Source organism: Scomber scombrus, chromosome 1 (assembly GCF_963691925.1).
Source record: "Scomber scombrus chromosome 1, fScoSco1.1, whole genome shotgun sequence".
Classification (NCBI taxonomy): domain Eukaryota; kingdom Metazoa; phylum Chordata; class Actinopteri; order Scombriformes; family Scombridae; genus Scomber; species Scomber scombrus.
In genome coordinates, this window is record NC_084970.1 from 11,570,588 (window position 1) to 11,592,989 (window position 22,402).

General features: G+C 41.3%; 1 protein-coding gene across 1 annotated transcript in view; it reads right to left on the minus strand.

Annotated features, from left to right (window-relative positions):
• The window catches only part of hcn4 (hyperpolarization activated cyclic nucleotide-gated potassium channel 4), a 67,159-nt gene that overhangs the window by 1,203 nt on the left and 43,554 nt on the right, over positions 1-22,402 (minus strand). Inside the window, exons 6-9 of the mRNA XM_062415435.1 lie at positions 14,226-14,372; positions 13,624-13,864; positions 3,159-3,323; positions 74-1,241 (exon numbers count right to left, since the gene is read on the minus strand). Coding sequence (XP_062271419.1) covers positions 74-1,241; positions 3,159-3,323; positions 13,624-13,864; positions 14,226-14,372 — 1,721 coding nt within the window. The remainder of the gene's footprint in view (positions 1-73; positions 1,242-3,158; positions 3,324-13,623; positions 13,865-14,225; positions 14,373-22,402) is intronic.

The window sequence follows — 22,402 nt, forward strand, 5'->3', positions numbered from 1 at the left end:
CTCCAATGATCCTCCAGTTGGAGTTGCTATCAGTAATTCTCCAGCAGTCCCTCCCACTGGTCCACCAGAAGACCTCCTCAATGATCCTCCAGTGGTCGTTGTAACCAGTAAGTCTCCAGAGGCCCCTCCCACTGATCCCCTAGAAGCTCTTCTTATTGATCCTCTAGAAACCCCTGCCATTGATCTCCTGGTTACATCTCCAACTGAGCCACAGGTAATGCCCCCCACTGATCCACCTGAGGCCCCACCCGCTGACCTGCCACAAGCACCACCAACTGATCCTTCAGAAATCCCTCCCATTGATTCCCCTGAGATCCCTCTTACTAATCTACTAGTAGCTCCTCCAAACCCAAAGTGCCCCTCGGAAGTTGCTTCTGTCGCTGCAGTTGTAAAGTCCTCTCTAGTCCAGGTAGCATCTCCTCCACTGGCCCCTTCCACCAAACCTCCAACTGCTCCACCTGAAGACCAACCTGTTGCACCACCACAAGCTCCAACTGCACTGCCACTTATTCCTGACCCTGTGCTTCCACCTGCAGATCCTTGGTGGAAGAGGTTTGACAATGGTGGGGTGCTGGAGCGAAAGGGCTGTTGCTGCCTGGGTAGTGGGTGTAACTGGGCCATACTAGATGAGGGTGAACCAGAGGATGAGTATGGTCCGAAGGGGAAGGCAGAGGCCCCTCCTCCACCTCCACTGAACCCAGACCCTGTCCCACTAGGCCCACGTTGGCCTCCACTACTTGAGGCCTGCTGGCTAGAGCCAGTTGCCCCAGATCCTGATGTCATGTGCTGGGCCCGAAAAGAGGCCAGCAATGGCATGTCCACCCCAGTGCGCAGTTTACAGGGTGTGCTAGAGGGGGAGTCCCCTGCAGATCCAGGAGCTGTGGATGAAGGAACAAATGTGTGAAACTTCTTAAGCCGACTTGGAGGGTCCTTAAGGGAACCCAGAACAGAAAGTGGAGGCCTGAAGAGCGTTGGTGGGAGGTGGGGATGGTGTGTCAGGGCAATGGCTACTGAGGTGGTTGCGGCTGCTGCCTGGAGAGGGGCCTGGATCAGTGGGGCCCAGATGACGGGGGTAGGTGAGGGAGGTGTCCGGGGTGGGGCGTTCTGCATGAGGTGGGCGCAGTGGGCCATGTCCCTGTCATGCTGCACAATCTGCTGGATGATCTCATTCTCCTGGTAGTTGAGTACACCAGAGCTGAGGTCGTGCTGTACCTTGTGCTGCAGGATGGAGTTTTTCTTGCCTGTAAAAGCACACACACACACACACACACACACACACACACACACACACACACACACACACACACACACACACACACACACACACACACACACACACACACACACACACAGGAAAGAAAGAGGATGAGCATACATATCATTTTCCAACAATGTTCTCCAATAGAATCTAGCACACAAACAGTTTAAAAAAGGGGACAAAAGAAAGAAAAGTATACTTGAAAATCACAGGGTAAAGAGAGAAAAAGAGATTTAAGAAAGAGATGTAGCAGAAGGTGACAGACAGAGTATGAAGGAGTATGGAATAAGAGAAACAACAAAAGATAGGTGGGAGATAACTACCCAGAGACAGAAGCTCAGAAAGCATGACAGCCTAAGGTGTAGGTGGTATATGTTTGACTAGCTCTTTCTGTGATTCCCAAGGTAACAGGGACAAAACATAAAGCAAACGTTGTACCAGAATGTGTAGATTCAGCCTCTGATAGAGTGTGAGCTGCGCTGGGGTATGGTTCAAGTCTACAATTATCTTTTCGGTGTCATATTTTCTTTCCTATTATTGTCTGTTAATATCCAAAGGGAAGCATCTTAAATCAGTGACCAACCTGAAACAATATTGTTCTACACTGCTATAATTTTTGTGGAATAAGCCATCTTATGTCACAGTAAAAAAAATAAAAAAAAACCTAGAGAAATGTGTGCAACTCTGACCTCAAAGTCCATTACTCATTGTTGAATTGTTGCATTAGCACTGACAGGGTTAATACACATGACTGCCATTTTCAATTTGATGCTAACAAAGGCAGTGAAATCCAGAAATATTGTAAATGCAATTAGGCCGAGATCAATCTCTCCATTTTCTGTTATGACTGATAGCAGATTAGTAGAGGTGTTGCTGTGAGGTATCCAGCTTGACCCTGTCACCACCTGACCCTTTATCACTTGCACACCACCAATCAGATTGTGCAAAGTCCACCAAGACAGTAATTAATTTGTAGATCAGTGCTGTGTGAGTGACTTTATTAGGGAAGAAGAGTGTACATAAGCATCAAGCCTAGGAGAAAGGACATAGGCAGGAGACCATCTCAGAGAAACATCACTATCAGCCCACCACATCTTTTCAAAGCAGCCATTTTCTACAAAGAGAACCCCTGAAGCAATTTCTCTATCTTCCATTCTAAACATAGCAGAGGATAAAACAGAGCATGCAGAGATGGCTGAGTGATGATACAGGCGTGCCTTTCATTGTGAATTTTTCATCTGCCCAGGCTGAGCCTGGGAACAGTGATGGATATGGAGAGAATATCAATTGTATGCCTAAGAGAAGTCATGCAAGGATTTCAAAACCAGAGCTCTATCTGCATGTTTATATGCAGATGACTTTGAAAGAAATTGAGTATCAATGTGAAGATTTTTTTAACAATCCTTAAGTTTTCTCTGGGAGCTCTGGCTTTTATGTATACCTACTGGCTCTGTGAGCTCTGGCTCTGACTTTGGTTTTCTTAGTTGTCAGTGTGCCATGTTGAATACTCATAACTCATGAGTAGCAGAAGGTAAAATACACGTAGGAGTGATCCTCTCCTAACCCACTGGTAAAATCTACAATGTACTGTGTTAGATACAATCATTCATACATTTTCAAATATTAAAAATGTACATTAAGGAGCTGTGAAGTTGAGATTGTCATGTACTATTTGAATATTTCACATTGGTTTGCAGAAATCATTTTAAAGTTATAGTTTGATGAGAGAACAAACATATATATATATGTAATGACCTAGAAGCAACACATTTGTAAACTGAATAATGAGTACTGTATGCCTTAACTGTCCCAACTAGTTCTCAATGACTTGGTTGGTGGCATATTTTTTTGCAGTAAAAAAATGATTAGGTTTAACTCATTTTAAGGATTATTTTCTTACCAATACGGTCCAGCCTGTCCAGGGCAACAGTCTCAAAGGCCCTTCTCATCATAGGATACTCCTCCAGCACCTCATTGAAGTTATCCACAGACAATGAGTACAGACGACAGTATGTGTCCGCTCGGACACTGGCTGTTCTTCTGCCTCGTGTCAGCAAACAAATCTCTGCAACAAAACACAGCAGAAAAGAGAAAGTACTGTAATGCAGTTGACTTTTTTTAAACACAACCTAGCCTGCACATGAAAAACAAACTACAAATAACAACACAAAAACAAAACTGCCCTGATTTCCACAATGGCCACCCTTTTTTATATACAAAATATATGTTTTTGTATATCATACCTGGAAAAGTACGCCTAGTGTTCCCACCAATAAACATGGAGTCAAAGGCACTGCTACTGGAAATGTAACCTGGGTCTTTGTGGTAGTAGACAAAAATTTTACTCATGGTGTATTCAACTACAACAGAGAGTAAAACCTACTAAGACCAACCATTTCCCTACTGACTCTGACATCCTGTAATTTATCTTTGCCTCTTTCAACATGACCTAAAGCCTATAATTATAGTTTTCTCTTCAGCTAGAGTGTGCTCAGTGAATACAATAAAAACTTTCTAAACAAAATGTGAACGCCACTGTTTTGTTTGTTTTGTTTTATTTTTTTTAGCATTAAAAACTACAAGTTTTCTATAATCTACTGGTGTAGCACTTAATGCCATTTTCAGAGCTTAGAGGCCTGCCAGCCCTCATCTGCCATGCCCGCTCAGGAAAATAATGCTCCATTTAACAAGCTGCACTGCTGTAGAGCTCTGGCACAGAGGCTGTGTGTGTGGGTGCAAGTGTGTCTGTACTGTATGCAGATGTCGCATGTGGATGCATCCACCATCCACATTTGACGTGCCTGTGTGAGAGCCTGTGTCCACATAGAGTGTGTGCATGCATGAATGTGTGCATGCACAAATGTATGTGAATGAACTATATGTGTGTGTGCATGAAAGTGTTTTATTCATGAAAGCAAGGCAGTATAGGAGACCTGAAACTGTAGGCTTCTGTATACTTTGTCTACATAAGGATATGAATATACATATATGAGGATTATGTATACCTGCAAAAAATACTATACCTTGAATGTATATGCGTATTTATATGGACACAGTTAGGTTGTTTTGGTGTATGTGTTATTTGTCAGTGTGCCATGTGTTTAAAACATCATCTAATGTATTTTCTCTTCAGCTTTCATCTCATCTTCCACCCTCCCTTACTGTGTTTCCTATCACACTCCCTCATTCTCAGAAACCCATTTCCAGTTCATCCACACACACATGCTCTCAGTTCTCTCACAGCATGCATTTTCCTTCTTTTCCTCCCTTAGCGTATATCAAATCAAATTTTTAAAGAACCCTTCATCCAACTTACTGCTGTGTATCTTATGTTAGTTTTGCTGTCAACCCTAACTGTCCTTCTCTCTATTGTTCTTGGCTTCAAATTTACCCTCAAGATATTGCACGTCTAAAACGCTGGTGTTTGTGCTAACCTGCAGCCACACACACACGCACACACACACACAAACACACACACACACACACACACACACACACACACACACACACACACACACACACACATACACACACACACACACACACACACACACACACACACACACAGTGTCTCCTTGTACTGGCAAATTTCCACTTAAATCATCAACATGTGTAGCAGTGGCTGATGTGCTGCTGTGTTTTGAATGTGGGTATGATGATTGTATGCTGTGTGTAAGTGAACAATAAAAAAAGTGGTCAAAGAGTCTGCCTGTGTTATGGGCCGGTAACTATCATCTGCTCCTCTCATCTAAAAAAAAAGTGCTCTCCCAACCATGATGTATTTGGCAGGAAGGTCAGTTTGAACCAGGGTTATAATAGTTTTTAAAATTTTCATTCGTTTTTATTTTTATTTCAGTTTTCACTTAGTTTTAGTTTTTCAGGTATTAGGAGGAAAGCCTTGATTTGTAGAAGCTGTAAAGGATGAAATAATGCATGACACTGAGGTAAGGTTTGCTGTGTTTGTGGTGCAGCTGTCTGATTGTGAGCTGACGTTATCTGTCTCCTGCTTCTCTGTGAGAGCTTCGAAGGTGGACTTTCACATTAGTGGGATTTTCCCCTTTTAGCTGTATCCCATAAATGTTCCCATCACTGTTCATCACAACACTTTTACTTGTATCTACTATGGGGTCGTAGTCAAAACATTCCCATATTGGGCTGTGATGTTTTCTACCTGGAGCTTCTTCTTCATCTTCTTTCTAAAAAATCATAAATTTGACAAGCATCTTCTTCTTGTTTCCACCTACTGGTACTAGCCCGTTATCTCAAAAGATCAAACTGAACAGGGAAAACGAAACAACAATGAAAACGAAGCTGATTTCCTCTGCAATTCAGTTTAGTTTTAGTTAGTTTTGCATTGTACATTTTATTTTTTATATAGTTTTCGTGCCCCTCGGAAGGGCAACTATCATTTTTATTTCAGTTAACTAAATTATTTTTTCACTGCTAGTTTTAATTTTAGTCTTGGTTTTAGTTAACTATAATAACCCTGGTGTGAACAAATTTCCTTATCTGCAAATCACCATAATTCCCATATTACCTGTTTCTCCTGAGAATGATGTTCATAGCTAAATACATTATAGAGAAATACCGCCAAGATTAAATTCTTTTACCAGCCTATAAACAAAACATGCATATTAAACATATCTGCACAATGTTAACCAAGTCTTTTGAAGATTGGTTAAAAACTCAACCCTAACTTGAGCAAATCATAGTCTTGTAGATCTTCACAGCATCATTAAAAAAACTGCATGGAATACCATGGTATGATAAAGCGATGAAGTATATGTGGTTACTTTGTGACAACCTGGTGCTATTTGTGCAAGATTCAAAGTAGCCACAGTGAATCTGATGTGTCTAATTGCAATTTGACAATGCATGTCACTCAGATTAGGCATTGCAGGTGAAAAAACCCTCTGAAAAGGAGTTACAGAGGGAGTTAATCAACTGGAAAGGAAAGCCTCCTTACAGCATGCTTTGCTTTATGTGTATAGGTAAAAATGTATGATGAATAAATAAAAAAGATAAAAGATGATCTTGGAGAGGTCTTTCAGGGTGCACCATGTGTAGTGCATATATCATCTACTCTGAGCAGGCGGATGGCAAAAAATGCTGTCAATGTTGACTTCATAATTGCAGGGCGCTGCTCGATTACCGGTGACACTTCCCAACTGTACTTCTCCTCCCACTGGCAAGGTACCAAAATGTGCTCTGTAGCAAGGAAAAAACCCACAGCACCATGGAAATTCTGCCTCTACACTCACACAAAGACCACAAACTGCCAATATGGGTTTGAGTTAAATTGGAACTGAATAAGTGTGTAAATCCTTCTTTTATATATTGTTATGATTTATCTGGCAACTACCACACATTACAGCCACAGTACTGTACATCTAGAACATATCCTCTGTGGACAGAAAACACCGGTACTGTGTAATGCGGCGGTATACAACGGCCCTAGAGTAAATATTCCCTTTATGACAATTGCACAGTTTAATTTTTGAGAGGGTCAAAAGGGGTTAGGGTAATTTCTGAAAAGGGTTTCAATGGTAACCATATTTGCACATATGTTTGGACCTTAGAAACACCTCAATATAATAAAATTAATCAAACATCATCACTAAATATGGCTTCAGAAACTGACAAGCCAATTGAACAACAAAATGTCCACATCACATCACTGCAGGGTGATTGTACTGGGCTGCATTAGATTGTAAAGGACTTAAAATGTTTCTGGTCACTGAGTGGAAGTGGTTATGATTGTGTGTGATGTGAAACGAGATCAGGGAACAGCTAAAGGGAGAATGCATGATTTGACATGACAGTGAGCGAGGACTATGTGTTGTATATGAAGCATATGAACTACCTCATGTTATGTGCGTTACTGTTGTGTTGTGTATGCTGGTGGGTGCTTGTGTGTGAGAGAGAACATGGATGAATAGACGATGATGGCCAAGTTGGAAGGGGAGCTGTGAATGTGAAAGATAGAGTAAAAATACCACACTTGTACCGTATGTGTGTTTGTACATGTTGTGTTTGCATGTGTTTGTGTGCGTGTACTGTAAGTGTGTGCAAGCGGGCCAGTCCTGGCTGTAGCTGTGCTGGGGGGGTCCATTTCCTGCAGCACTGCTCCAGTAATCCCCTCTGGAGAGGAGCATCGCAGCTCTGTATTAAATCCTCTTGTCCCGTGGCTTTCTGGATGAAGGCAACACTGCCAAGATCAGGCCGTGAGCTGCAGGGAGCACTCTGGCCTCTGACTGTCTTTGCAGAAACCAAGAGAAGCCCAGACACTTAGTGGTGCCATCTGAAGTACAAGTGCAAGGGTAAAAAGCCATGGCAGGGTTCGGGACTGGTGCAACCCAATCCAAGCTAAACAATAAGAGATTAGTGGACAGCTCTCAGGGGCTAAATGCAGATGGCTGCACGGAAGCTCAACACTGTCCTGAATATCAGAAACTGTAGCACATTTAACTGGAGCACCGTTAAATGTGCAATATGATGTGATTCATTAAAAAAAGGTAAATATATATTTTTTTATTTTTAAATATTTTAAAGAAATCTCAAAGAAAGCTTAAAGGGGGACATATAATGTACTTTTCCAGGTCTATATTTTTAATCTGGGGATCTTCTAGAATGTCTTTGAATGATTTACAATTAAAAAAACATCTTATTTATCTTATACTTGTCCTTCATGCAGCCCCTCATTTCAGCCACTGTCTGTAACAGGCCGTTTGAGCTCCTGTCTCTTTAAGGCCCCTAATGAGCCCACTCTGTTCTGATTTGCCAGCCTCTGGTTTTGACCTTCACTTTTTACTCAAAATGGAGACTTTTCAAATATATCCATGCATGTTTGAGCCTTAATCTGATCCAAAATATGCGAGTGGACAACAAAAACAACACATGGAACAATTTCAGCAACAAAAGCTAAAGATTTGTGGGCAGGTGTGAACAACCTGATGTCATCACGAGGAGGAAGTTGTCGTTACATTGCAAAAATGCCGAAAATTTAGCAGCCATGATGATGCCGTTGGATGTTACCAATGTCACCGTAAACATGTTTGCATTCTGACATTAGCATTTAGCTAGGAATACAGCCTCACAGAGCCAGTATTTGTTGCTTTCATATTAGCAACAATTTGGTGAGTAGATAGCATGATAACTTTTTGTCAGATGTCTTTTTGGCACAGGCTGAACACTGAAAATCGTAACATACTGCTGCATCACAAGTTAACTTCTGCAGTGCACTGTTCAACTCTAGATGACTTTTGCTGATGGATCATGAGTTACATTCAATTTATTTACGAATGCTCTACTCCCACTGCTTACTCACATCTGCTGTGATTCATCGCAATGCTCCCCAAATCCTGCATGACATCATTGAACAGGCTTAGTTGGTGTCGCTCTGCCTGTATTTTGTAAGGGGCGTGTTTTTTCCCTTTAAACTGACTGCTGCTTCAACAATTACCCACGTTTGTGTGGTCTTTGCTGACAATTAGAGGATTCATAATCAGCTCAAAATTGTGGGCTTCGTTAGCTCAAATTAAAAAAGCTTTAATATCTGTCATGATACAAGATAACCGACTGCGAACGAAATAATTCATTATTTTCAAAATATTTGATTATAAAAACAAAAAAGTAAAAACAACATAAAATAGCTCTAAAGATGAATAACTACTTGACAAATCTCCCTATCTGGTCTCCCTGCAGTCCTGCTCTCCTTTGGGTTTATCTGGTCCAGCAGTGATATTTGTTCCCAAAGCTGTGTGTCAGGATGCCATTTTTTCCAGAAGGAAAACAGCTTCCGTACAGTACAAGATGCAGCTTTTTACCTTACCTTGGTTGTGTTTCTTTTTCACACTTAAGTGACAATGCATTCATCAAAATTGAATGACATCAATTAAAATTGAATGTTGTTCTGCGAAAGGAAGGAGTGAGACGTCATGATCTGTGACCTTGGTAAGAAAACACAACTGGTCTTTCTGTTGGATGATGTAACACACGTGTCTTCAGCTCTTACTGGGAAGATGCTTCACTCGAGTCCCTGCAGCAGCTCGCAAAGTGGAGAGCAGACTGCATGCCATGCAAAATATCAGTGTGTGTGTATGTGTGGCAAGAGAGCAGAGCAATAGATATGGAACTGAATATAGAATTAAAGGACTGAGTGTTCACAATCAATTTTTGGCCTCAGATTCAATTATCATAACGTTTCTCACCATTTATAGATGTGTAAAGCAAAAGCGTAACATTTTAAAAATAACCACTATCCTTCCCCTTCTCATTGAGTTCAACTGTAATCCAATTTGAATATCATGAGACTTCTTGGTTAAATAAAAGTTAAATAAAATAACAAGTACAATTGTTCAGGCCTTTAAAAAACATGATATATCTCTGTTTTCCCATATGCAATGCTCACAATGTAATGTCTACATGTTCTACAGATAAACAGAGGGACTCTAACTATGCTCTCTGTGAGGTTTTATTGACTTGGCAAAATCCGCACTGGGAGCAGGTAGCTGTGCAAAATACACACAAATACGCACATACAAAAATACTGTAGTTTGGAGATGTACAGTACACACCTATAAAATGTATTTTTTTTAAATGAAATGTCCCAAGTGATGGGAAGCTGATCATTCTGTACAAAATATAAATAAAACAATCATTTTATGATATAATTCTACAGTAAAGTAAGTGGTGTCTAAAAAATGAACAAATGCACAATAACATGTATACATGTTTTCAGCAAAATAACATATAGAGATGAGCAAAAAACTACTCTGCTCATTACTTGGTTGAATGACCACTGCTTGTTGCAGTAGAACATTAGAAACTCTTTTCTGAGCTTCTTGACAAAGGTAAATTAATTAAAGTATTTGAATTACTTTAAAGTAATTAAAGAAGTGAGAACAGATTACAACCCCCATAAGCTATATGACATCATACTGTGTGATAAAAATCACAGACACAAAACACACACAGAAATCTTCTGCACAGCTGCAACTGTAAGTGAAACAGATTTCTGCTGGAAACATATTTCCTAATTCTGTGTTTCCAGGTTATTATATACTGTATATATGTGTATGTGTGTGTGTGCCTGTAAACTACTGTGCATGATTCTGAGTGAATGCAAATAGTGGCCTTTGAATGTGCTTTTGCATAAGTCTGTGTGTCCATGTATCTGCATGTGATTGTATGTGTGTACCTGCCTTCTTCTGCTCACAAGTGTGCATGGATGTGAATTAATGAGTATGAGCAGGGCTGCTCAGTCTGTGATGAAGTATCTTTGTCCTGAAGCCTGGTCTGACAAAGCTCACCTGGACGCTGAGTCCTGCTGTCAGCTCCCATCTCCCTCCCCGACAGTGCCCCCAGCCCATGAAGCGGACACTCTCTAACCTTTGAAACATCCGCAGTGGGCTGCCTGATTCCCTGTGACACACCATGCTCACTCCCTCACTGCATTAGCATAGCTGCGCAAACACCTTCCGTTTGGCTAGCATGCACAGACTGGTTGGGGATATCTGGCGTTTTTTCAGCTGACGCTTGTGTCCCTTCACATCTCATTGTCTCCTTTCTACCCCTGAACAAAAGCTGGCTGAGGTTTTTTAGAATTATGGGAGCAATGTCTTGACTTTGATTTTATAAAACAGAGTCACAATCTGTCTGTTGCAAGGACAGCACTGAAGGTTTGGTGACAAAAATATATCTTATATCATCTATATCTATCATCATTTCCCCCGTTCTGTCAACTGCTGTGTGCCTAAGTCTTTGGGTGACGTTGCTGGGATGACGGTGCAGGGGTGTTAACTGGGTTAATGACCGGGAGGATTACCTGGGCCTTTGCTGCTGCCAGCCCCTCTCACAGACTCACTCAGTCAAGGTGGCCATTTGGCAGCTCTATAGCACAGTCTAAGCTCAGAGAAAAAATAAAAAATAAAGGCCAAAAAAGTAAAAGATAGAGCGAGCAGAAATGGGAGATGTATTAGTTCCCTAACCCAGAACTTCAAGAGACTACGGATTAAGGGGGCACCATTCAGAAAGAACCAGTCAGACTGAGTAAAGCCAAAAAGATGACACATGATATTGCAAACTGCAGTCAACTTCCTCCTCAACTCAACCTCCCTCCCTCTCTCTGACTCTGTCTCTTTCTTTTGTCCCTCTTCTCAAAGAACTGCTGCAAGCCACTCACTCAGAGGCAAAGTTAGCCATCTTAGAGGTGCAATCAAAGGCAACTTTTGATAAGCACCTCTGACTGGCATACTGGGCCACCACAGGGTCATGGAGCTCTACTAATAACAAGAGAGAGCTGCAGTCTGTACTGGCAACACATCAATTACTGCAGGCAACAAAGGATGAACTATAACAACGCAATAACCTGCTCAGTCTGGGCACTGAGAGGGCAGCCGAGATGCTGTTCAGATAAGTGTTTCAATACTGAACTATAAGGAGAGAAAGAGGGAAGTGCAAAGGGATGGGAGGGTGTGCATGTTTTCTTTCTCAGCCCAGAGGAGCATCCACAGAGCGGGCTTGGCAGCAATCCATGTGTCCCTTGGCGTTAGAACTGCAGTCACATTACATTTCCCCCCTCCAGTGGATTGCTGTGTGCCCAGCCGACGCTCCCATCCAGGACATGTCGTGTCCACTTTAGACTTTGGGCTCATTGAATCAAGCTAATCCAACAGCTAACAAACTGGAGCAGACTGCTGACTATATAATTGTGTAAATAATTCAGGTTGTCTATGAATTAACGAGTTATGTTACATGAGTTTGCCGAGATGCTGATGAGCATATACGTGTGCCATTTGCTGTACTGTAAACTGCAGCCTGTTGACACGGAGCCCGTTTGACAAAAAAGAACGCTCTTCAACAACCAGACAGCTTCTGCTCCTCCTTCACATGCTAACACATTCACACTGTGCACGATACACAGACAAAACATTGCAATCTGTGTGGTGCAGGTCTCCGTGTACCTGCACATGATATGTAAAAAAAAAAAATACTGCTCATTGCTTTTGACTTCCTGCTTGCTGATACTGACAGCCACACTGAGATCTGCATGTGCCACATCCTCCCTGTGCTGATCCTGCACCAATTAATTTCATGAATGACTAACTCGTGTTTGGTAACAAACTCCCAGTGGCTCTGGGCTTACCTCACTAGCCCCCACCCATACACCCCCGGAGGAGTGGCACTGCCAGGAATAGTCACAAGATAATGGCGTCAGAAGGCTTGTCCCTATAATGCGCAAGAGAGGAAAATAATTACAGATCCAAAGCTTAAGATTGCACCAAGCAAGGCAGTTTCTGTTCCAAAACCAGTGCATTTGCACTTTTGTGGGTTTCACTACTCATGTTAAAGTTCACTCAAAGAAAAAAAAACATACTTGAATTTCTTTAGATGACATTGCCATCTAGAGTACATGGAGTTGAGCATCTTTGAATCTGTCACACAAACTGGGCCATTACCAGTACCCATGTGCTAGAAACAGGCTTATAAGCGCACTAAACCTCTCACTAAATCCCTGAATCTGAGTTTTGCCTTGCCGAGGAGAGACCGAAGTAGGGAACATTTTGGACAACATGGCCCTAGAGAGAGATGGGGCCATGTTGTCTAAAATGTTGATTAGTTTTGGCATATGTAGAGATAGATTGCCTGCCATCTTTTCATTATTTCTCAGGAACCCCCAGAGAGAGGGCATGGAGATGGACTTGAGCAGGCAAGGCGTAATTAAACTTCCACAGGCAGGTCATGTGCTGTTAAACGCTTTGCCACCATTTCTCATTACTTAACAGTGTAGTCTAAATGATACGCTGTCACTGGGCAAATTAATTGGTATTTGGTGAGGGCAGTATGGGAGCATTGTCTCCTACATGTGTCATAGGCTCTCTGGGACCATGAGAGAGCTACGCAATATCTGACCCTGATTAAGAACATAACACGAGTTAAGTACATAACAACTCTGGGTTATCGCTAAAGTCTCAAGCATTCAAATAGTATGCAATTTCACAGTTTTCTGATCTGTGTGACCTTCAAATGCATATTTCTTAATATTCACTACAGCAAGTATTGTTTTCTTAATTTGCCCTACATTTAAGAGACAGCTCATGATGTGAATTAAAGGAAAAGTCCTGCATAAACCATGAAGCAGAATTTTAAGTGAGTTGACAAGCACACAAGGAGCTAATATCTGAGTCTGAATAGAATTATCCAAATGCTGTTTCCTCACAAATCAAAATTCAAATGTAGGCGGATTTCTTAAAGGACACCATTATTAATATTAAAAAAGGACAGATTTAGGCAGACATGAAGATGCGCATGAGTGCATGTGACCTTTGAGTTTGCGTTTCTGGTGCAACACCACCTTGTCTTACCCCCAAAGTAGGAGCCGTCGGAAAGCTTGGTCTCTTTATTGCCTTTGGTCAGTACGCTGACGACCCCATGTTGTATGAAGTACATTTTCTTGCCAATGGTGCCCTCCCTGATGATGTAATCCCCAGGCTGGAACACCTCGAACTTTAGCTTGGTGAGCATGGAGGTGACAAAGTTGGGGTCAGCGTTGGCGAACAGAGGCATTGAGGCCACCAGTTTTCGACAGTTAAAGTTGATTATTTCCTGTGAGCATGCAGAGAAAGATTGAAAGCAGCAGTTAGTGAGAACAGCAGTTAAAAGCTGGAGCTGGTGTTTTACAAAATGTATTGACCTGTCAAAGTTTCAGACAAGAGGGATGTTGGAGTAACAACAGGAAAAATGTCAGAATGTGCAGACATTTGTTTTTCTTTTATGAGAGCCTTGCAGTTTTACACTTGTTTGGATTTGGCCTCAGGAAAAAAAATCTTTTTCCCACTGTGCACTTGTGTAAGGGTAACATGTCAGTGAATGTGAACTGAACTGAGGGAAATCTTAAGCAGTACACAGGCTTTTGAATGTTGCATGTGCAGAAGATTCAAACCCCAGACAGAAACACTCATCCCACCTCTCGGAGTGGCTCGTTCAGCTCTCCCAGGATGCTTTCCTCGTCAAACATCTTGCCCTGGTAACGGTGCTCATAGTAGTCATGGATTCTCTGCCTCATATCTGCTGGCAGCTTGTGGAACGACATGTACTGCTCCACCTGTTTGTACTGCAGGGACACAGAGATACACAACAATCAGGTTATTAAAGGCCACAATGCTGAAGCACAGATACACAGCCATAGGGAACAGCTGGCACTGAGGTTAGACACACAAGGAAATGGAGACAGATACATACAGGACATACGGTCACTTGCAGGTAACGCCCAACAAGACAGTACTTTTCAAGTTTTGATCATACAGTCTCTCTCAAAAGATGGAAGTCAGCCTGACATAATATAATGACTATATATGTTGCAAGCACATTGAATATTTTTAAACGTATAGTATCGCCTCTATATAAATTGAGAAGTGTGTGATCATTGTTGAGAAGTGTTTAGTCATGCTGGCAATTCACTATGAGCTTGTAAAAGATTGTACCATGTAAATGTGTCACTCCAATACCCAGTCAGAGTTGTCATTTTCAACCAACTTCTGTGGTAATTCTACAGTTTACATTTAATTGTTAAAGTTCAAGCCAGAGTTAAATCTCATACATTTCAAGTGTTTAACAATGACACAATGCATTTTTGCATTTGCCTCTGCTATGGGTAAGAGCTGGTCCAACCTAAAGTCTGGACATAACGTGGACAGAATTGTCATTGTCAGTCGGAGCACCAAAGGCTTCTTTCCTTTAAATCAGTGGCATGTGAGAGAAGAACAGTAAAGCAAAAGCAAGGCACCAGTTAGGACACTAGAGACACTGATGGTGTGTGTCCCCATGTTTGTGTATTCCTGTGTGTGTGTGTGTGTGTGTGTGTGTGTGTGTATGTGAATGCATGTATTTATGTATACATGTTGTAATTATATGTCTATATGTATGTGTAATATACTATAATATCATAAATTACAACAAAATAATACTTTAACAAAATCAAACTCTTTAAGATATTTTTCCATTTTTGTTTCACTTTAATTTTTGACCAAATAATGCTAATTTATTTCCAGCAGGTAAGTCAAGAAACGTACACCTCCAAGAGCTGACCTCACAATATTCATTGTAGGTGTTACATACAGTACTCAGATTAAATAAAACATAAATTAAAGAAATAATAAAATATATTTGCACAATGTAACACGTTTAAACAAGATCAGACCTAAAACTCATGAAAAATTTAAATCTGCATGACAACCCTACTGTGATCACATGTTTGAATGTGCCCTCTCAATAACGCCATAATGTATTAATGTATATGACTACTGGGTTATAATTAGTACAGAGCCTTGTGGCTCCTCGAACACTCACCAGTGTTCCTGTTTACACTGAAAATGTGTGTGTGTGTGTGTTGATGTTGTTTGTTAAACAATAAAACTATTAAAATGTGTGTGAGATGGCCTTGAATTGATTCTACAGTGCAGTAAGTAGAGATGCAGATCAAAGCCCACTGAGAACACCTTGGGAATAGGAACAGGTAGAATCCTTGACCCTCAGTGAAAGAAAAAAGAAAAGAAGAAAGAACAAAAATGAAGAAATTAACCATTCATAGGGCGACGCTGGAGGTACTCTTTGATCACCATTTCTTTGCTGCCAACACTCTTACCCCATAATGACATGGTTGACATCAGTTGTCTCCCTCTTTGTTATCTGGCTCTACTATTCTAGTCACCACTAATCTTAGAGGGGATCATCAAAAGGACAATCTTGTGGAAATATAGCACAGTAAATAAGGACAGCTGTCTCATGTAAGTCAGAGTGTTTCTGTGAGACCAGGGAAGCTGTCAGGGTCCCTGAATATCAAAAGATGCGAGGGGAGTTGGAGAAAACACATACTAAAATTAGAATCCTGTTCTATAAAACATGCAGGCAGACAAAACTAAAACCATCCTATAATGAGTTTGATCAGTTTCCAGGTAACACACACCCTGCTGAATTTGTAATCCTCCTTTAGGCAGCCCTATCTTCCCCTTTCTACAATGCTCAGTTCTGCAATGTTCGCTTTTTAGTCCTGCACCCATTTTTGCCAAATATAGATTGGTTAAGTTTGTCTGTGTTTGACCAGAGCCTATAAAATCCCTCACAGACAAAGAAGACAAACGCAAGTGACTGCTAAGATATGCAAACAGCTATATAAACATCTGCATGCCCCTGTTTGCAATAATGACTTTTACTGTGTTACCTTTACATTGTTAGTTGCACAAATACAATCATAAACACTAAAATTTGTACATATAATTGCAAGTGCGAGGGTACATATATGCATACAAAAACAGATGTATGGACAGATCAGCTCAAATATAATATTGTATGTCCAACCTAGCAAAATTGCTCATATAATACTTGGAAAAATCCTGTCACCTCTTAGAAATGTACATTTGTCAATGCTGTGTAAGTGACCTGGAAAATTAAATACTTGCACAAGGAAAAATAAGATGGGGGAAAGAAGCTTTTACATATCCAGTTTCTGTGCATCTGCGGGGAGATGAATGAGTTCTGTCATGGGGTAAGGGTTTGAATCTTTATCCCCGCAATCCCTTTGGCATAAAATTGAGCATTTACTGATCTGATGATGAAACAGAATCCTTCCACAGAGAGAAACTTCTCTTCCTCTCTTCCAAGATACGGAAAGCTCTAGAAAACAATCACAGACATCCAGCCACAGTCCTATTGGCTGGTAAGTATTGCAGTGAAGATGGCTTGTCTGCATGTGATTCAAGGGTGAAGATGACAGGTGTAATCCACATTCTGCATCTTGTGTAATGTCTTTATGTCTCCTGCATTAGACATGCCACAGCATGGCGCTCTGTTTCATAGGCATGGATTATGATATTCTTCAGAATGTCTCTGAACCTTTTTCTTTAAACTTTCATAGTAAAATAAAAGAAAATACTGTCCACTTATCCTCAGTTTTACATGTTACAATGTAATTCTCCCAGCATGAAAGGGCATTAGTCAAGTGAGCAAATGCAAGTGAATGTCCTTTGCTTTCATATTGTCATCAATACTACAGCTATTACTTGTTTCAATTGGTGTGATTACTACAGCAATGCTGACGCTAAGGTGGGGACCTGGTAGTATTAGTTGAGGAGGTAGTTATTGGGGTTTTTATTTTATCCATCTTTAAAACACAGTGAAATGGTGAACACTTGCTGTATTATTAACTGCCATAACTGTTCTCACAACTGCTGTGGGAAACGGAAGAGTTAATAGAAAGGTGTCACATTGTATGGGTAGCAGCTGTAAGGCAAACAAACATCACTTTCAGCAATATTTCCCGACACATGTTTGTGTCACATTTTCACATAGGTACGTTATAATCAAAACACATAACTGTTACCACTAGCTCCACATACATGGTGTTGGGTAGCCAATCTGTGTTGTTTATTGTTGAGTTGTTGCTATAGGCAGCCAGCTTAGCACAACTAGCTGGCTGCATAGTTACATTACTAATTAAAGAGTACAGTGTACTGAATGTGTACCTCCATTACACCTTGGGCACGCAGAGCAATGCACACTGAGAAGTTTAACCAGGCAGGTAGTTCTGGGTCTGAAAAGTGAAGCCAATGCAGAAGTTCCTTAAATCTGCATTCTTTCTAATGGCCAGCAGGGGGCGACTCCATTGTTGCAAAAAAATAAGTCTATGTAATGAATGTGTGGCCTCAACCGCTAGTTTCAAGTGTTCCTCAACACATCATATTGATTTTGTAAATGATATATTTAGAAGAAAATAGATGATAAAGCAGAGTATGCTTTAGGGCATGGCTACCTATCACAGCGACATGTCACTATCATAGCTGCAATGTTGGTTACGTAACATAGCCATGGTATAAACGTATAAAAAGAAATTGTGACATTTGGTTGCCTAAAAAGTCATGTTCAGCATTAAGTTGTATAAAAAGACCTTCTGAGAAGTTGGCTGTTCAGTTTTGTAGGTCACGATAAATGCACCTTACTAACCAGCTATAGTGCTAGGGTGAACTCCATCCTCTCGTCCAAATTCGGTCACTTCTGGCTCTAAAAATCAAAGGTGGCGATGTTCAAATGAAATATGGCAACGGTGGGTGACTTAAGTGACAACATCCATACCTTTTACAGTCTGTACATACAATTGTTTGGTGTCTCACTCAAAGGCAGCTCATATTTATTAATCACTGCTGAGTCTCCGAGAGGAGCTGACAGGGTTGTAAAGACACCGGCCATAGGGGGGTGTTGGTCTCCTGATGCTGTGAAGGGCTGATAATACCCCCTGTGACAGGAAATTATCTTATTACTGCACAGCCACCACCACACTGCCACCAGGAAGATCCCCGCTCTCCTGCTCTACTTGGCTAAATCCAATCATAGTCAGCATTAAGGAGGTAATCATTCCGCCATCAGCCTCCCTAACTGCTCTCTGAAAACCAGGGGGTTCAGGCTGCATGGGGCTGTTAACAATTTAAAAGGTAACTGATAAGAACAATTGGATTTTCCCCCACTTTGTTTCGCTCTAAAATGTTGAAGATGTTGTAAAAACAAGTTGCTGAAACAACACGCCTGCAAAGTTAAAATAATAATTTGGTATACTAATTAGCTTTTTTGTCAAAAGTTTGATTTGAGACTGATACCACGAACTAAAGCCAGTAGCTAGTTAGCTGTGCTTAGCACAAAATCTGAATGGAAATTGCTGCTGTGCCCGGCCAAAAAATTAGTCCATAACCTAGAACATAACCCCTCATGTAACCAAGAGCCGTATTTGTGTGAACAAAGATAAACCATGTTAACAGTGAGCTTCAGAGGTGCTGGTTGGTGGACTTTCTTAGCTTTGGAAAGAGCCAGGCTAGCTGTTTTCCTCTGTTTACAGTCTTTTTCCTGAACTAATCTAACCAGATAGTGGTGGTACCTTCATATTGCAATGGTCTATTTGGTAATGAAATCTGCACTAGCAGAGTAGGGTAAACTTACAGTGTTGTCGAGTTAGTTTGGCTGTGACCATCTTAAGATGTTGAATTTTTATGATATTTCAATTTTCAAGCACAATTACAATAAGCATTGTAAGTGATAACACAATGACTGCTGCACTCCTTTTTTAACGTTTTTGTTCTTTAAATGACACAATAATTTATATTAAAAAAGTCTCTCCACCATTAGATTGTTTATCTGTTTAGGTTATTACACAAAGTGCTAGCCTATTTGGTAGCCTGTCAGAAATGAGCCTCTCTATACTGTAAGTACCTTAATATACCTTGCAGTGCTCTAAGCACATTATACTAGGGAGGACCTTATTTGTGTGTGTGGGTGAGCCAGTTACCCTTCAGTCTGCATTTTTGGATAACAAAATTTGACCTCTGAACTATGGAGAACTGCATTCTCATGCTATTCCATTTAACAAATAATTTTTCTCACTTCTCAGTTTTGATCTTGTCCATATTGTCATTCTTTGGTGTGTCTCCCATGTGTATTTCTTTTCTTTTTGTCCCTCTTCTCTTTTATCATGCTTTTCTTTTTTTCCACAATTCCCTTCTGTCTCATGCAGCCCTCCAAGCAGATGCAAATTTTTACCAAATAAAATATGAATAATTCATTTCCCAAAAGAGATGTCAGCCACTTAATTACACTTTCCAAACATTTATTTTTCTCCACTTTACTCTGTCTCCTTCTCGCTAATCTTGCTTTGTATGGTCAAAAGGTTTGGGTCATATAGTGAGGATTACTGGTGTCTTAAATACAGTATTTGTATCCACAAATGTTAGATTGCAAAAATGGGTTACAGAGACTTTACCAAACCACATTATAGAGAATACTCCATCCTCTTTGATTTGGATTTCTGTATGTGTTAGAGGACATTTCAGTGCCAGATATTTGTGTAGTTTCCATTAATGTGGCAGTTGAGACTCTACGCATCCTTCAAAAAATTACGTTTATTACAAAACCAGTGGGAAGTTGACGGAGGTTGCCCCGATAACTGTCATTATACACAAGGCCTCACTTGCCCAAATCTTCGTCTGAATCTCCAGAATTTCAATAACGGAGCAACAGAGAGCAAAGTTAGAAGGACATATGGAGTCACAACTTTCACATTTATGGGTAATTTTTCAGGTTCAAATTAACCAAAATATTCCTTGAGGGTAAAATCTACTCACTGTCTTAATAATAATAATAATAATAATAATAATGCATTTTATTTAAAGGCGCCTTTCAAAGCACTCAAGGACACCTTACAAGGCACAAAAACACAACAACAGTACATCAAACAATAAAAATCAGGTACATTTTAGTGCAAAGATAAAGAAATAAATATGAATGTGACTGTAAAGTGCATCAGTGCAACAGATAAGCAAGAACATGATTGCAAAGTTAGTGTGAGACAGAGTATGCCACTCTGAATAAGTGCGTTTTCAGGCGGGATTTAAAGGTGGAAACAGAGTCCGAAGTGCAAATGTCTGGTGGGAGAGAGTTCCAAAGGCGGGGGGCAGATCGGCTGAAAGCTCTTGACCCCATGGTAGTTAAGTTGGCAGATGGGGCAAAGAGCTGGTTGGCGGAGGAGGATCGGAGAGTTCGGGAGGGTGTGTAGATGTGAATAAGTTCCGAGAGATATGATGGTGCCAGGTTATGAAGGATCTTGTAAGTGAGGAGTAGAATCTTAAAGTCAATGCGGGATTTGATAGGAAGCCAATGAAGTTGCTGCAGGGCAGGAGTGATGTGTTCAATAGAGGCGGTCCTGGTAATGATACGGGCGGCCGCGTTCTGTACCAGCTGGAGTTTGTGAAGAGATTTCCGCGGAAGACCAAAGAGGAGAGCGTTACAGTAGTCCAGACGGGATGTGATCAGGGTGTTTACCAGGATAGCGGTGCAGGTTGGTGAAAGTGAGGGACGGAGACGGTTGATGTTCCGTAGATGGAAGTAGGCAGTCCGAGTAACGTTATTGATGTGGGCTTCGAAAGATAATGTGCTGTCCAGGATAACACCCAGGCTCTTTACCTGATGCGATGTAGGAACAGTGGAATTGTCAATGGACATGGAGAAAGTGTTGAGTGTTGCTAGGGTAGATCTGGTACCAATGAGGAGGACCTCAGTTTTTTCGCCGTTGAGTTTAAGAAAGTTGAGTGAGAGCCATGATTTAATTTCCAGTAAGCAATCCGATAGGGCGATGGGTGGCAGAGTGGAAGAAGGCTTAGTGGAAAGATAGAGTTGGGTATCATCAGCGTAACAATGGAATTGAATGTCAAATTTCCTGAGAATATGACCAAGAGGTAGAAGATAAATAATGAACAGGAGGGGGCCAAGGACAGAGCCCTGGGGAACACCACTAGAGACTGGGGAGGAGCCGGATCTCAGGTTCTTAAGTTGAACAAACTGTGTGTGGCCAGAGAGATATGATCGGAACCAGGCCAGAGGGATGTCAGTGATTCCAATGGAGGATAACCTGTCCAGGAGGATGTCGTGGGAGACAGTGTCAAAAGCTGCGCTCAGGTCGAGGAGAACCAGAATGGAGAGAAGTCCAGAGTCAGATGCCATCAGGAGGTCATTGGTGATTTTCACTAGTGCTGTCTCGGTGCTGTGAAGGGGACGGAAGCCAGACTGAAATTGTTCATAGAGTTTATTGTCGGATAGGTGGGTGTGGAGCTGGGCTGCAACAGTTCTTTCCAGAATTTTGGAGAGAAATGGCAGGTTTGAGATGGGTCGGAAGTTGTTCATATCATTCGGATCAGCGCCAGGTTTCTTGAGTGTTGGTGTTATTGCAGCAGTCTTTAGTGATGCTGGGACAACACTAGAAGTCAGTGAGGAATGAATGATGTCGGTTATTAACGCGGATAGGGCAGGTAGGCAGATTTTTACCAGGTGGGTAGGTAGAGGGTCTAACTGGCAGGTAGATGGCTTGGATTTATGAATGAGACCAGTTATTTCAGCGACAGTTGGCAGTGTAAAGCTGGCGAGCGGAGAGCTGAAGGACGATGTAGGCCAAGAGTACGGAGAGGATGCAGAGTTATTTGAAGCAGTCAGTGTCTGGTGGATATTTTCAATTTTGGCATTGAAGAAGGTCATGAAGGCATCACACTTTGCGACTGTGAGTAAGTGAGATGGCAAAGCGTCAGGAGGTTTCAGAATATTGTTGAGAGTTGAAAA